The 18,235-nt window shown below is 38.0% G+C and overlaps 1 protein-coding gene across 2 annotated transcripts in view; it reads right to left on the reverse strand.

Annotated features, from left to right (window-relative positions):
• Positions 1-721: 721 nt before the first annotated feature.
• The window catches only part of LOC108273900 (putative methyltransferase NSUN7), a 65,597-nt gene continuing 48,083 nt past the window's right edge, over positions 722-18,235 (reverse strand). For both annotated transcript variants that reach the window (XM_017483578.3, XM_017483568.3), the window contains exons 9-13: positions 14,032-14,133; positions 10,455-10,575; positions 9,741-9,867; positions 2,296-2,563; positions 722-1,320 (exon numbers count right to left, since the gene is read on the reverse strand). In XM_017483578.3, the coding sequence (XP_017339067.1) occupies positions 788-1,320; positions 2,296-2,563; positions 9,741-9,867; positions 10,455-10,575; positions 14,032-14,133 (1,151 nt within the window). In that variant the 3' untranslated portion in view covers positions 722-787. The remainder of the gene's footprint in view (positions 1,321-2,295; positions 2,564-9,740; positions 9,868-10,454; positions 10,576-14,031; positions 14,134-18,235) is intronic.

An 18,235-nucleotide genomic window follows, 5' to 3' on the forward strand; every position in this document is an offset into this window, starting at 1 on the left:
TGCAGCTGTGTTAAAGGTTTAATTCTGCTACACGGATTTCAGCCTAGAGAATAAAACAGGTATTAATAATTATTATACAAAAATAGAAAGTCATTTGGTTGTTGAGCGGAAACACAAGAAGAGACAAAGGCAATACTTTTGGCAGTATTATATGGAGTTATATATATACATATACACATGTAATTAAACTAAACATACATGCATATAACACACAGAATCCAAAATCGGTGTTATACAACCCATCGCATTGATAAGTACCATATCCCAAACACATCCACTGTTGTCTTATCTTGTCTACTACTTTGTCTTATAACTGTCCTCTCCATGTCCTGCACCCACTAACCTTTCAATACAAAGTACAACACATATGAAAACATGAAGAAAATAAAATAAAGTGTTAATGGTCCTTCAAAGTGTGGGCGGGAGGGGAGGGGGTGGAGGCCCAAAAAAAAACCCCAAACAAACAAAATTACATATATTCAATTCAATTCAATGAAATTTTACTTGTATAGTGCTTTTTACAATGGACACTGTCTCAAAGCAGCTTTACAGAAACATATAAACATGGTATACAGATTTTAAATGTGCAAATTTAAATTGAGCAAGCCGGTGGCAAGGAAAAACTCCCTAAGATGTTAAGAGGAAGAAACCTTGAGAGGAACCAGATATATATATATATATATATATATATATATATATATATATATATATATATATATATATATATATATACACACACACACACACATATACTGTATATGTGTGTGTGTGTGTGTGTGTTTGTGTGTCAGAGCCACGGGCGTATGCTGCTCCCGAATCGTGTGTGTGTCAGTGGGGCAGGGCGTGAGCAGTTCCTCCAGTTTTGGTACAACAGAGGGGTTTTGATCTTGACTGGAGCAGATTCTAGACACAAGGATGGGAACTGAGGAGGAGGAAACGAAATCAACACAGGACGCAGGACTTCATGTCTGCCTCTGGGTGGGGCAGAGGGCGGAGCTACAGGACCAGGAGCTCGGCGGCCATTGGTTCGATTCAAGATTCTATGGGATGGTGCATGCCCCTTGGTAAAGGCGGTGATAGTGAGTCCGTTGATGGACGAGGCAGAGTCTGTGTTCAATAAGATGGGGTCTGTGGTGGAGAAGGTGTGGGCGGTGTTGGATGAAGAAGCTTGGCTTGTATAAGACAAGGTGAGGCCTGTGGTGGAGGAGAGGGTGGAGGTAGGTCCTGTGAAAAAGGAGGCTTGGCTTGGATTGGAGAAGGTGGAGGTTTTGGAGGAGGCGGGTTTGCACGAGTGCTGCGGATGAGTTGGTTTGGATTTTCCTGAGAGAATGTGAAAGAGATGGACAAAAAAGCATTAGGAATAGAGATTCTTAGGCTAAGGATGTAAGAAAAAAGACAGAGAGGTTACAGAAAGATTCTGTTTAAGATGAACTGATCAAACTTATCTTGTCATAATTAAATTAAGCCAAATTATAAAGCTACCACATTTTACCAAAACATACACTATTTGGCCTAACTTTTGTTGACACTTGATCACACTCACATGTGGTTCTTCCCCATACTGTTACCAAATTGGAAGCACACAATTGTATGGGATGTCTTTGTAAGCTGTAGCGTTACAATTTCCCTTGCCGCTTTGCACAAAGTGAGCTCCATGAAGATACGGTTTAACAACGTTGGACTGGAAGAACTTAAGTGTCCAGCAGCGAGCCCTGACCTCAACCCCTCTGAACACCTTTGGGATGAATTGAAACACAGACTGCAACATCAGTCCAACATTGTCCAAAATCAATGCCTGACCTCATTAGTGGCTGAATGAGCACCAATCCTCACAGCCATGTTCCAAAATCTAGTGGAAACCCTTCCCAGAAGAGTGGAGGGTATTACGACAACAAAGAGGGGACTAAATCTGGAATGGGATGTTCAAAAAGCACATACGGGGGTGATGATCAGGTGTCCACAAACTTTTGGCCATAGAGTGTATGATTTGTCCACATGACTGAAAACGTATCAGTAGTGGTCTAATGCTATAAAAACACAAGTTTATAGGACTGTGGCATAAGGTGAGTTGCAGAAGCCATTTGTTTTCATCTGGAGCTGGTGAGCAACGGGAACTTGAGTCACCACTGGCAGAACAAAATGGGCGGGGCGAGCAACACACAAAACTGTGCAAATGACACACAGTGAGACAACAAAGTGTGAAGATGCAGAGAGGGAAAACCACCGGTAATGCTCCAACAAAAAAGCTTAGCCTGAAGGTGCCTGCTTTCATGTGTATGTGTTAGAGTGTGTTACCCCAAGGCAAGTGTGTGCTGTTGGTCCTCTCCTGTGCCGCTGTTGGGACTGAGCTATTGGCTTTCAGCTCACGGTTCAGAAACTCAGCCACCTGCGACTGGCTGCTAACGGAGACGTGGGGTTGCCGGCGAGATTGATAGGCAGGTCCTTTGCGTGTCTGTCGGCCACGCCCCTCTTTCTTGATTGGCTGAGTCAGCTGGATCCCATCCAGCAATCCACTAGCGGTGGCGCGAGCTATTACTTCCTGTGGCGTCACTTCTGGCTCGGGCTGTAGAGGGGAATCAAGTGTAAAACTACAGTAGGTGTGTAGTCAATTACACATTAAGCACCACATTCTTGAGGCCAATTCACACATCTTAATGAACAACGAAGTTGATTATTTTTCTATAACAGCACATTCCGAAATGTTATACCACAGCAATTTTCCAGCAACATGTCATGCTATTTAACAGTTTATAGTTCCATTATATATGCTCAAACGTCTGCGAGACAAACTAGTTTCTGTTATCACTTATGGTTATAAAAGTTACTGATGTTAATAAGACAATTATTGTCATGTTTCCAAGAAACTGCAAAACACAAAGTCCTCTGTCCCAAAGACTTTCCTGTGGTTCATAATGTACTCTTACACAGCACTGACACTGGAGACTCCTTCCATAAACCGTAAATACAACAACGAATACAACATAATCAATACGACAACCTACTGTATTAGAACGCGTGCATTAACATAAACCTGCGATTATAGCCAGGACTACAGTCATAGCTGCTCTTCTAGAAGATTCTGACCAATCAGATGTGCGTTTTAAACTTTGCTTATAATTTGTGTCTGTAGTGTAAAAGAAATTTCACTCTGTGCATCGGCCATTTTGAAAAAACGCTAACTGTTGTGGTTTCTGAAGGTCCTGTCCCTGACGTAATGTTGAAGGCTGTGACTGTCAAGTGCAAACGTCTCCACCGTTCCGCGCTTCATTTCTCGGTGGCTTTAGCACATCAGGTATTTTATAGTCTCCCTGTATGAACACACTGCTCACACTGATAGTACACAAAGCACATCACTTAAGATGCTAATTAGAATTGTCTAATCTTTACATGAATCCTGCTGTGTGTGTGTGTGTTTGTGTACCCTGCTGGATCACCTGCTGTCTCAGCAGAAATCTACCCACTCAGTGTGAATAATTCAATCTTTCTTAGAGAGTGTGTCCACATGTCTATGTGTGTGTGTTAGGGTCGTGATGTCTTGCCATGCTGATGCTAACTCGGAAAGACAAGGGAGCGATGAAATATTTAATATCCTCCCTTATGTCCTTCTTCTCGCTCTCTCGTTTATTTCCTTATTTGCTTTCCTTCTCTCACCATAAAATAAAAACCAGTCAGTTATATATATTTGCCAAAAATAGCCAAAACACAGTCATTACCCACACACACAAATCGTGAAAACATGAAACTTGTGAATTCGAGCTTTTAGGATATAAATGCTAACAATCACTGTTCAAGTGTTTAAGTCATGAAAACTCAGTTGCTAGATATAGATAATGTGCAAAATAATAAAAAGTTAATGACAGAGAACTGTGATTTAGCTAGCTAGTATACTGCCATTAGTCTTGGATTCCAGACAATGTAAAGGTGTAGTGCCAGTGGAAACAAGACACAAACATCAGAAATATTAACATTTCACTCAGATGTTTTGGAAAATCACTTAAAATATAAAAGGATATAACTTAAAATACCACTGAAATTACACTTAGCATCAAATGCTATCTAAATCTATGGGTTTTACTATACAAACATAAACATAAACATGCATTAGAACTATCAAAACCTCTGAAATAACAAATACAGTTTGTATTGAATCTTCTCAGTAACACAGTGAACATGACACTATTTAAATACACAATTCAGTTCCTACTCAAAGTACAACACTAGATACTAGAACTGCTGAAGGATTCTGATTAAAAGAGAATCTCAAATCTGTTTGTGTTTGTCCAAGCACACTGAGTAATTATGCCTTTACAAAGTATATACTTTTCACAATTAAATTACACAAATAAAACTTTACCCAATAAACTGAATGCTTAGTGCCTATACAGTCCTCTCAAAAAGCACACCCCGATTGCCATTTTCTCAACCAGATCTCTCTATCTCTTATGATACAACTAGCTAGTTAATTTAGCTATCTAAATAACTTCAATAAATCATCTACATCTAACAAAATGGTGTAATTCTTAAATTCATAAATTAATATTTTCTTGATCAAAACAATAGCTAATCATGCCTGACAGTTAGGAAATGCTCACACAAGTGTTAGCTACAAGCTATTACTATTATTAGTATTAGTTAACAATAGTTCATCATTCTGGATAATTGGGAAATGGCTACACAGTTGTTAGCTACTTAGTGACAAAGCTCCCAAACACATCCCTGCCCACAAAACAAACAAACAAAAATATGCTATAATGTAAAATATTTTACTAGCTATCTAAATAAAATCTATATCCAACAAAATTTTCTGTTGTAAAATAACATGTTCATGGTTAACACCATAGCTATAATGGCACAATTGTTTGGTATAAGCTATTACCATATTCATGAAGTGCCCAAACAGCCCTTGCTACAAAAAAAGCTAAAAAATGAAATATTTTTCTTAACTTTTAGATAATTCTTGTTTGAAGTTACCTCATGATAGACAACACTTTGTCCATTTAACAAAGTTAACATCAACTAACTTGCTAATCATAGCTTCTCAAAAATGAGCTACATCCATATTAAGAAAGTAACTGAAAATGTACATAAGCAGGCAGTGACCAGTTTGCCTGTGCTAAAACTTCAAAAGCAAAGGAAAATACAAAAAATATTGAACTACTTCAATAAAGTTATCTACATCCAACAAAACCTTGGCAAAATTTCTGCTGTAAATTAACATTTCAAACGCTGTCAAAACAGTTCTAATCATGCCTAACAATTCAGAAGTGCCCACATAGTTGTTAGCTACAAGCTATTGCCTTTGTGATGAAGCTCCTAAACATCCCTACCCACAAAAGAAAAATGCTATAGAGTAAAACATTTTACGAGCGTAGGCTTTAGCTAACTCTTGCTACAAATAAAATTGTAGCTAGTTAAAAAAAAATGTGTCCAAATTACACCAAAGTCATCCAGTATAAGCTTGGCATTAGCGCAGACATAAGTGGAATTCTAGAAATGGCGTGCCATGGAAATTTCTAGAAGTTGACAGATTTTATTACTCTACTTTGGAGAATTAGACCCATCCTCCTCTCCATTTGTGTAGTAAAGTCCATTTTATTGGCCTCAGATGCAGACTGTGGGATGCACTATAAAGCTCTCTACTGTATGCTATGGTTAAGCGGGAACATAGATTCTGGAGAGAGAAACAGCAGCCGGTAAAATTTCCAACTTGCGCCTAATTGCAATTTTATGAGCCATTTTTAAGTGCGCCACAATAATCTTTATTACTGCGCTTTACAGCAGAATGTGTTTGAGAATGTGAGATAAAGCAGCCATTAAATTGCTTTGATTACATTTTCAGGTGCATCAATGCGGAAATGAATGTGATTGATGTGCGCAATATGATAGCGACACGCACATTACACACATGAAAAAAACCGTGAAACATATAAGCGAAGAGTCAGAATGATGTACAGGTGCAATATTTCAGTATTTGAAGTTTTAGCTTTTGAAGAAAAGGGCTTTGTACCTTTTAGAAATCGGTCCCATTCTACAATGCTGAATCTTTACATTTTGCAATTCTCCAATGCTGATCCATGAGAAAAAATTAATTCTGCAACACAATATAAAACATTTCCCATTCTGCCATGCTGTTGCATCAGTTTTATCCATTTTACCTTGCAAATTCAATAAATCTTCCTAATTCGCCATGCTAATACCTCAAATGTTTTTTTCCCATTTTGCTATGCTAGTCCAATAATTATGCGCATTTGGTCATGTTAAACTAAACTATTAATATTAACCAGCCATTAATATTTCCCATTTTGCATTGCTAATTCATCACATTTTCACATTTTCCAATGCTAGTTCATTACTTATGCCCATTTTGTAATGTTAAACCAACCTCTTAATTTTAACCAGCCATTAATATTTCCCATTTTGCATTGCTAGTTCATCACAGTTTCTCATTTTGCCATGCTAGACCATTATTTAGGCCCATTTGGTCATGTTAAACCAACAAAACTTCCCATGTTGCATTGCTAATTCAGCACATTTTTCCATTTTGCTATGTTAGGCCATTATTTAGGCCCATTTGGCCATGTTAAATCAACAAAACGTCCCATTTTTACATATTGTTCATCGCATTTTCCCATACTAGTGCATTAATTATCCACATTTGGTCATGTTAGTCCAACAAAATTTCCCATTTTGCATTATAAGTGACACTTTTCTATGTTGCCAAACTACTCCATTAAATTAGTTTAAACTAATTAAACTAATCCATTTCACAATTTTTCATTATAATTTCCAATTGTGCTAAGATTATCCTTCACATTTTCTCATTTTGTCATGCTAATACATGAAATTTTCCCATTTTGCCATGCAAATCTAAAAAGTCGTCTTATTTTGCCATGCTAATCCATCACATTCTCCAATATTGCTAATGTATCAATTTTTCCCATTTTTCCAAAATAATATCTTCCATGGGATTTTCCCATGGTGCCATGCTGATCCATTAAACTTCCCAATGGGAAACCTGTAACACATGAATTTTGGTGAATGGCTGCTCAGTGAATATTATTCCATTCTAGTGAATTCAGATTTGTGCACAAGCCTGAACCCTTTCAATCTCCGTGCATGGACTGCCTCAGTTTGTTTTGGATAACAGAGGCTGCCGATTAAATGGCAATGTGTGTGTTCATACCACTTTAGAAATACTTAATTTAGAAGAGGACCACTTTTCAGTCTGGGAGAACCGTCTGTGGAAACTTCAAATGTTGTGTATGTGTGTGTGGGTGTGGGTGTGGGTGTGTGTGAGTGTGAGTGTGTGTGTGTGTGTGTGTGTGTGTGTGTGTGGGTTTTTCTCTTAGACTGTGTTGCTCTCCCTTTCTGTTTATCCTTATTTCTCCCTCTCTAATCCTGTTCAGTGTTCTCATTTTCTTTCTCTCTTTCTTTCCACCTGTCTGTCTCACTTTATTTCTGTGCTCCACTGCATTCATTTCGTTCTCAATCCAAACCTTTTTTCTGAATCCCTGCAGTGTTAATCACATCTTTAGCCTTTTCATCAGAGAGAATTTTAACAGTCTGGAGTTAAATCTCTCACAGGACTGATAAAAGATTAAATCAGATCTCTAATTTTCCATAAAAATTGATGAGACTCACTTTAGGTTTGTTGTTGGATCTCATTTATTTTAAGATTAAAACAAAACAAATTGTTACTGACTGTAATTTACTAAGTATTATAAGTATTATAAAACCCCCACCCCCACCCCCAAAGTCAATACTTTATAGAGCCACCCTTTGCTGCAATTACAGCTAAAAGTCTCTTGGGGTATGTCTCTATTAGCTTAGCACATCTAACCACTGGGATTTTTGCCTATTTTTCAAGGCAAAACTGCTCTAACTCCTTCAAGTTAGATGGGCTGTGTTGGTGTACAGCAATTTTCAAGTCATTTCACATATTCCCAATTGGATTGAAGTCTGGACTTAGACTTGGCCATTCAGGGACATTTGAATGTTTCCCATTAAACCAGTCCAGTGTAGCTTTAGTAGCATGTTTAGGGTCACTGTCCAGCTGGAAGTTGAACCTCCATCCTAGTCTCAAATCTCTGGCAGACTGAAAGAGATTTTCCTTAAGAATTTCCCTGTATTTATTGCCATCCATCTTTCCTTCAAACCTGACCAGTTTTCCAGTCCCTACCTATGAAAAGCATCCCCACAACATAATGCTTCCACCAACATGCTTCACTGTGGGAATTGTGTGTTGTGTTTGTGCCACACATAGCGTTTCCCGTGATGTTTAAAAAGTTAAATTTTAGTCTAATCTAATCAGAGAACCTTCTTCCATGTGTTTGGTGAGTCTGCCACATGCTGTTTGGCAACCTCCAAATGTGTTTTCTTATTTTTTTTCTTTTCTTTTCTGGCCAGTCTTCCATAAAGCCCCACTCTGTGGATTGAACAGCTTAAAGTGGTTCTATGAACAGATACTCCCATCACCACTGTGGCTCTTTACAGCTTCTTCAATGTTATCTTCGGTGTCTTTATTGAATCTCTGATTAATGCCCTCTTTGCCCTGTCTGTGAGTTTTGGTAGGCGGCCATGTTAGGTTTATAGTGGTGCTATAGTCTTTCCATTTTGCTGTAATGGATTTAATGGTGCTCCGTAGGATGTTCAAAGTTTGGGATATTTTCCATCATACTACTTCAACAATTTGGACTATTTTGTTAGGGCCATTACATTAAGTCCAACTAAAAATCCATTTTAATTCCAGGCTGTAATGCATAAAACAGGAACAACACCAAGGTGGGTGAATACATTTGTAAGGCACTGTACATGCTGTTTTAGGAAAATAAACAACAGATGGTGTGATAAAGCCCAAGGTGAAGCAAATTGTCAACAATAACAATTTTGTATTTATTTAACAACACTGCGTTGTACTATATTTCATTTATAGTGACCTTTAGTGAACAACCGCAAAACATTAGTTTCTGTTATTACTGTTATACAGTAGCTATGAACTGTTTTTTCTCTTGAAGCAAATAAGACAAATTAATTAGTCAAATCATTCTCCATGTTAACAAATTTAGTTACAGCAATACCTCTGACTGTTACAAAGCGCTTCCACTTACTGTTCCACTGTTCCATTGTTACAAAGACACTTCCAGACTCCTTCCAAGAATGCTAAATAAATGCTTCCTCACAGAAAACATCATTTTTTAAATTATATTTATGTTGAGTGTCTGCCATACAAGTGCCTAAGTTGTTACTACAGAAACAAGAACAAGTGCATTAATATGAATCTGTGATTGGAATTATTGCTGACACTACTGTCAAAGCTGCTGTTATAGAAAATTTATCAACACCTTCTGAGCAAATAAGCAGTCCTTAAAGCCCCATACAAATAGCTGCATGTGACTTGTTTTTAAATTAAAGTCATACATTTTAAGTGACCCGATTTTTTTCTGTTTATAATCACTAACCCCTTGTGCATGACTTTAAATGCAAATGACTTCTAAAGAAACTTTTGAAGTTAATAGCTAATAGTTAATTCATGTTAATGTAAATTCTGTTAATTGACTAGAATATACAACTGAGAACTGTGCTACTCAGCCCCCATCTCCCCTGATGCCCCATGATCAAGACTTTTAGGTATGTAAGTGCAGGATTCAACAATGTGCAGTGTGTGTGTGTGTGTGTGTGTGTGTGTGTGTGTGTGTGTGTGTGTGTGTGTGTGTGTGTGTGCATGAGGATTGTAAGAAAACCTGGGATGTGAGAACAGCTAAGAAGCAGCCGTTACTCTGATCAGAAGCTTCAAGCCTGAAAAAGTCAGCCTTCTTTTCTCCATTGCCATCCTCTTTATAACAACACAGGAGAGATGGGTGGCTGAGCCTGACACGCACACACACACACAGGAGAGAATGTACAAATTAAGTAGGACCATATACAGCATTAGGAAGAGTCTCTCTCTCTCTCTCTCTCTCTCTCTCTCTCTCTCTCTCTCTCTCTCTCTCTCTCTCTCTCTCACACACACACACACACACACACACACAGAGGAGAGAATGTACAAATTTAGTAGAACCATATACAGCATTAAGAAGAGTCTGTCTCTCTCTCTCACACACACACACAAATACACAAATTTAGAGGAACCATATACAATGGTACACACACACACACACACACACACACACACACACACACACACACACACACACACACACACTTATACAGTGAAGAATTTACACACTTAAAGGGGTCATGTACAATGATAAGCAAACACAAACACACAAAATCATGCTTGAATGCATACATAGTAGAAAAGTCACACAACAGACACAGGAATCATCTATAATCAAAACACATGAGCCATAAGTATTAGCATATATATAGCTTTTTCTAAAACACACGCAGCTTGATAAAATTAGAGGTCTGGGATTGAGAGTACACAGGAAACACACTGAGACACAAACACATACTTAAAAGGCTGTAGTTTGGAGTTGTCGTGCTCTGTGAGTGTGAGAGCGCTCTTCACTACTTCCTCGTTCTCCGCTGGAAGTGAGGAACAGGTGGAATACACCACGACTCGCACTTTAGGAACTGGGAAATAATATTGCAAAAAAAAAAGACAAGACATTTGCGTGATACGCAAAATTGTAAATGTTTGCTCATGAAGTACCAGTGAAACAGTAGGGAGTAGTATTAAACAGGAAAGGCATAGTGAAACTTATATGATGCCACAACACTCTTGAATCCTCTGATTGGTTGAATTCTGATTGGTCAGAAAAAAACAACCCAGCATCAAGCTTAGTCTCCTTCATGTTCATGGCAAGATTACTCCCTGAAATCCCTGAAAGCTCTTACACTGTGGAAACAGGAAGTCAGGACAGGAACTTGTTCAAGAACTGTCGTCATTCAAGAGACTTGTGGAACTCTGTTTCCTCAGAAGGTTCCAGATCTTTGGTGAAAATGCGCTAAGAAAGAAAGCAGCAGTATCTTTTGAGAGGCTGGTATTGAATCAAAGTTGACAAATTACTTTGCTATTTGTGTGTGCTATTTAACACCAATGAAAAATGTGTCTTTTAGTAATTGTTCAGAGAGGAGGGACAACAATGATGGCTACTGAGACAGCGTCTTCAAAAAGAGTTCAACCTCCTATTCATTTGTCAAGGAAGGAAGAATTGATTTTGTGGACGTACTTTGACTCATGTGCAAGTGGATTTATTATAACATTTACTGGACAAAACCTCATGTATTTACACAGATGAGCCATAACATTAAAAACACCTGACTAATATTGTGTAGGTCCCCCTTGTAGCACCAAAACAGCTCATTACGAGACATGGACTCCACAAGACCTCTGAAGGTGTGCTGTGGCATCTGGCACAAAGACGTTAGCAGCAGATCCTTAAAGTCCTGTAAGTTGCGAGGTGGGGCCTCCATGGATCAGACTTGTCTGTCCAGCACATCCCACATATGCTCGATTGAACTGAAGGCAGGGAGCATTATCTTCTGAAAGAGGCCACTGCCATTAGAGAATACTGTTGCCATGAAGGGGTGTACTTGGTTTTCATCACTGTTTCAGTAGGTGATACGTGTCAAAGTAACATTCACATGAATGCCAGGACCCAATGTTTCCCAGCAGAACATCACACTGCTTTTGCCGGCTTGCCTTCTTCCCATGGGGCATCCTGGTGCCATCTCTTTCCCAGGCTAGCGATGCCTCACCCAGCCTCCACATGAGGTAAAACAAAAAATGATTCATCAGACCCGGCCACCTTTTTCTATTGGTCCATGGTCCAGTTCTTATGCTCACATGCCCACTGTAGGCACTCAGCATGGGCACTCTGACCGGTCTGTGGCTGCACATCCCTATAAGCAGCAAAGTGTTCTGACATCTTTCTATTAAAGCCAGCATTAACTTTTTCAGAAATTTGTGCTACAGTAGCTCTTCTGTGGGATTAGACCAGACGGCATAGCCTTCACGCCCCTCATACATCAATGTGTCTTGGGCACCCATGACCCTGTCGTCAGTTCACCGGTTGTCCTTCCTTGGATCACTTTTTGTAGATACTAACCACTGCATACTGGGAACACGCCACAAGACCTGTGCTTTAGAGATGATCTGACCCAGTCGTCCTGCCATCACAATTTGGCCCTCGTCAAAGCTGCTCAGTTCCTTACGCTTGCCAATTTTTTCTTGCTCAACTATCATCAACTTTGAGAACTGACTGTTTACTTGCTGCCTAATATATCCCACCCCTTGACAGGTTCCACTGTAATGAGATGATCAATGATATTCACGTCACCTGTCAGTGGTTTTAATGCTATGGCTGATCGGTGTAAATCTCAGTGTTATTATACCAGAAGTATCTGTGGTATACACAGTTTTAATGCACACCTTCCAGCCAGTCTGAATCGAATATTCGGACAGACCATGGTATGTCATGTGGACGTAAATACACAAATGGTTGGGCTATGCCCCACCTGCCCCAATGGATGAGCTGCCAATGACTAGAGGACTGCTTTATTAACACCACTGTTTCGGGCTCACCTTGACAGTTTCGTGAGTATTTTCCAGAAAAACCACCAATGCATAATACTGAACAATGAATAAGGAATCCTTTCTCTGCAAAGCCAGCAGAATTTGCTTCAGTCATTGATTTATCTGTCCACTGATACGTCCCTGAAGCAGAGATTCAGTGAGAGGCCACTGACAGACTTCAATATAAACTAAACCTCTAAGACTCAGTTCCCTAGCACCAAACCAATCTTCTATCCTTCTTATCAGCATTTTTATGCGAGTTTGGATTTCCAGCACTTACAGTACATATCTGAAAACAAGCTACAGTCTTAATCTATAGAATAATTGTTAATCATAGTTTATCATAATCTTTAATCGAATATAGAACACTAGTGTTTTAATGCAGGCCTAAATCTTAAAAATGTTTAAGGATTGGATTTGATAGCAGAATACAAATTATACATTATGTTATAGGAAAATGATTTTTCAGGGTGGTAACAGTAACACAATCATCTTTACACTATCCTGTCATTGATTATTTTTGCTATAACATCATGGCCTGAAATGGATTATTCTTTACATAATGTCCATCTTAACAAAATGGACAAGAGGTAAAAATTGTGTCCTGTTTTGAAATGTTAGTGTGGTACTGATGCTTATACATTTTAATTATTTTAATCATGACTATCTACCTATCTGTCTATGAAATCTATTAAATATATAACACACACACAGAGAATGTATATAAACATTCAAATTGTGAAAATCATTAGGTTTCAAAGTTTACAGTTTAAAGATAATTAAAAGGTTTATTCATCTCTTTCCATCAGATAGAAATTGAGCTTTTGATTTAGGTGCACAGGAAGGGTTTAATTAAGCTATCGGGTGGATTGATAAATAATTTTTAAGATGCATGTAAACATAGCTAGTGTGTGTGTCTGTGTGTGTGTGTGTGTGTGTGTGTGGACATTCCACATGGCTACAAGAAAAATTCTGCTGATGCTGCGTCTTCCTGGGTGTGTATGTGCGTGCACACATACATACAGACACACACACACACTGCAGCAGTAGAGCGAGTCTGACTCTCTACTCATTGGCTGAAATTGATCAGCACCTGCTTGTTAATTAACAGCACTTTAACGAGCTGCATGGAGGAACAGAGAGACCTGAGAGCTGTACATTCGATAACACTCTGACTAACAAGACACACACACACTTTCTCTCTCTCTCTCTCTCTCTCTCTCAGGATTATCCTGTTCTCTAGAGACGTGAGGTTGTTATGTAGCACATCAAACAAAATGTGAGCACAGAATAATGAAATTGAAGAAGAGAACAAGAGGCAGAGAGAGAGAGAGAGAGAGAGAGAGTGAGAGACAGTGAGTATCATTGGTGTGTTATAAAGCTTCATTACAGTTCTTCAAATAAATTTTTAGGTCAATGCAAACTTCCAATTAAACTTTCTTTCTCAGTAGTTAACAGTTAATTAAATATGGTACACACACACACACACACACACACACACACATACTCACAGTGAAGGGCCTGATGAAGGTCTCGCTTCTGCTCGGTGACGAGTGTGTGTAATCTGGACTGCGAGACAGAGCCCTGGGACAGATCCTGCAGCAGCTCTTTGTCTGAAACACACACACACATACACACACACACACACGTTAATGACAATATACATCTGTATACCTACAGTGAAATTAGGCATGTGCTGATTATACAATGTTACAGATAATCAAGGCATAACGCTGTAATCATGAACCCACACATGCATAGTGTTCCACTTGGGAGGAGGCAGAATTTTAAAGAGTGTGTCCATTAATAATGCAGCATAAGGACAGCTGTCTTCCATGCTTCTGTATTTTGGATAAATGACTTGTAAAGCAGCATCCCATGTGTCCAACTCATTAAAAATGAAACAACAGGACGGAATTCCAGCTTCGTTCGAGTCCAGTAAGAAACTCTGCCGAGACTCAAATGGAGTTCAATGAGAAGATACGGGTAAACGTAATTTATTGTTGGATAATACTTTAAATTGTGATGAAAGCTTTCGAAATTAGTGCAATATGAAGGGTTTTGTTCAATACTAGAGTACTTTGAAATTTAGGAAAAACAAAATAAAACAAAACCACAAAAAGAACCAAACGAAATTCAATCCAAGCCTCCAGATGTGCCCTGTAAGAATGCATGTTTTTTCCAGGCCCATGCCAAAGAGAAAGATTCAGGTGATGGACTATTAACAAGTTATTGTCATTCATTTGTATAATTCCAACAATTAAGTTTTTTTCACTACTTAGCTGTCTTTTTATTTCAAGGATCTAATAAATAGCATATTTAAAATTATTGGTTTATAAAATTATTGGTTTGATGACATAATGCTTATTTATTCAGAAACAGAAGTAACTAAATACAAAAATGCTACTTTAAATTTGAACTCTGACAGCGTGCTTTCAGTTGATGGTCACCCCATTCTTATTTTTGATGCGCTGCAGAGATATTCAAGACAACTATATACTTTTGAATTTAATATATAAAATTGTTTTATTCACAAAAGTCATGTTTGTGATTTTTATTCGTTATGTCGAATATTTAGATCAAGCAATGTCCAGAAATAGGTAGGTTTATAGCCTACCATTTAATTTTCCAGTTTAACTTTTATTTAACTGTAGATCAAAAAATAAAGGAATGCTTTGTAACGTTATTTTATAATAACAGAAATCACTGCCTATTCCAAATGCAGTTTGACTTTTTCCATCTTCAGAACATTGAACGAATATTGTTCATGCTAGGGGAAAATTTTTTACTATATTGTTTGCAATTTTATAATGTCTTATTGAGCAACTTAGAATTTCTTACTGACCTATTTCACTGTCCCACCAGTTACAATTGTGAACAAGAATTTTTTTATTATTTTATTATGTAAAATATAAAGTGAGTGTAATTGAGTCTCGTGGTACAGGTACAATAACTACAGTATGTGCTAGGATAGTGCAGTGGTAACATGTAGGTTTGCTATACCAGTGAACAGGGTTTGAGCCTCAGCTCAACTAACTGCTTTTTTTAAAAAGTTAGTGAAAGTACCACAAATTCTTTAAAAAGCTTTTTTAAGAAAAGGAATGCCGTTTGTTTAATTGGGCAATCCAGGGAGTAAAATACATATGCTGCAGATGCAATAGCTTTGGATTCACATGCAAATATACTGGCGATTAATCAGCAATTATCATCTTTTGGCTCATCAAATTGAAGGGGAGGAGCAGAAGTATAAAACTTGGAGAGTCGTATAAATTCTATCCAGGTCAAGTCATTTGTACATATTTGTGGTCTATGACATCGCAATGGAGGCAAAAGCATTTTACTCAAAGATAAGTGCTGCTGAGAGGTGATAATAGTCAGGGGAAGTGGAGATCAATGAGTCAATAAGTATCTGATGAAAAAGTTGCAGGATTCATCCTGTTCAAAAACACAAAGAATTTCTTTGTAGCTGAACCCAATCCTACGGAAGTCCTAATGTATTATTATTATTTTTCTTTGCCTTTATCCTTTTATTTACATTTTACACATCTTTTATATGTTGATGCTGACAGTTGTTGTGTCTTCCTCATTTTTTTATTTCTAGCTGGAAACTCCCACAGATACCATTTCTTTCAGCAGAGGGAAAGTCTGAAACTATGGCCCTGTGCCATGGTGTTTATTCATGTAAAAAATCAGGTTGCTGGTGCTGCCGTCCTTATGGAGGTCTGCAAATAGTCTCTGGATTTTCTATGAGTCTCTTGTTTTTGTAAACATTTCATGCAGTTTTATTTGAAATATCTTTTGGTTTATGCAGTGGAATGGCCTAGGATTATGGGCCATTTGCACCTGTGCTTATGGTTGGGTGTGGATCGTTCCTGCTATTGTTTTGGCCAAGACACTTTCACACCTTCCTTTTCACGCCTCCAAAATGTAGGTCAGCTGGTCAGGTAGAGGTGAACACTCATAGAGAAGCTATGATAAAGACATAGTGGTTGACAGTAAAGGTAATAATAATTACTTGAGTAAGAGTAAAGTATACGATGAGAAGACAACTCAAGTTACTAGTTACTTTGGATCTGAATCTGATTAAAATTCACTTTCACTTTAACATTCACTTCTTCCCCCTCTCCAGGACGCTTAAAACGTAAGAGGTTGTTGTGTCAGATCACTGCAGCGCATCGTGAGGCTCGTGACCTCATTATACGTCATTTAAACTAATTATTAAAATTACATACATTCATTAATATTTAAAAGTAACGGAGGAACGGCACAGAATGTAGCGAAGAAAAAGTACATTTCTGTGATTAAAAATGAACTTGAATAAGAGTATAAGTATGGGCAATTATCTATTAAAAGTAGAGATGCACTGATGTATCGGACAATAATTGGTATTGGTTTAAATGTTATATAGTTTAAAAACATCCGATGATCAGGGCCGATTATATCCTGTCACTCAAAAGAGGGCGGGAAAACACATTGATTTCGTGCTGTGTGTAAAGATGATGTCTCTCGTGTGGAATGATGACAAAACTGCAGTTTGTAATCTCCGTAGGCTCTGCACTGCTAAAATCACTCTGAATAATCGGTCATCGGTATCGGCTGAGAAATTTAGTATCGATGCATCTCTAATTAAAAGTAATTATTTTTTCCAAAAAGTTACTGAAGTAAATGTAATGAAGTAAATGTAGCGCGTTACTACCCACCTCTGAGTATCTGTGATAATCAGGAAGTGTAAATCACCTTGTGAATATGCTCTTTCTTTAAGAACACATTTGATAAACATTGCCACATGTTTAAATTATTACGTATGTTGTTTGAATATTTGTTTTAATTTTGATCAATTCACACAGTACAGTACAATATAACTCAATTCAATCATGTGGAACCGATGAGCTTTTTTTCAGTGTGTGGACTTCTCTGTTCACTTTAAACCAGTTTTTAAATAACTTTTAATCTAAGAAAAGAATAAAAGTTTCCATTCGCCTTAGAGAAGATGGAATTCATTCAGAGTCATCTTGAGGAACTTTCTACAGTGAAAAAAACCCACTTATTTAAAAACATTAAACTGAGCTGAGACACAAACCCCAGTCTCTGGTATGGCATGTTACCATTACGCTACACAAACACACATACCACACCTACCACATATACATTGATATAGTTACCTATACTACGGGACTCGACCAGTGCTCACTCTTGTAATTAGAAACTTGTTTAGATTAGGATTATTGTGTGTATTGATGAGAAATATTTTTATGTAAACCACACGTAATATATATATATTTTTTAAATCTAATCGACCACACATTCCATTTTTTTAGGCTCGACGACGTTTAATGTGCTCTGCTGCTTGTTGCAAAACGGCTCTGAGAGAGTTTCACAGATCTGCGTGCCAAGCACAAGCAGATCATGAGTTTCAGTACAAGAAACAGCACCGTTTGGTTGGTAAAATAATGTATATGTATACAGTATATGTCCAAGCAGATCTACTAATTCACTAGCAAGCCGTGTTTATTCAAATAGCACATGACTGCCCCCTACTGGGCCTGTATTTCCTGTGCCCACAGCATGCGCGTGATTCCGCGTGATACCGCATTAAATGGTAGGATCCCTTTTCCTTTGATGCGCATTTTTAATGGCCACATCTGTACAGTTGAGGTAATACAAATGGAATAAATAAATAATTACAACAAATTAAAATTAATTGGGGACATACTA

The sequence above is a fragment of the Ictalurus punctatus genome, chromosome 2, assembly GCF_001660625.3.
Source record: "Ictalurus punctatus breed USDA103 chromosome 2, Coco_2.0, whole genome shotgun sequence".
Lineage (NCBI taxonomy): Eukaryota > Metazoa > Chordata > Actinopteri > Siluriformes > Ictaluridae > Ictalurus > Ictalurus punctatus.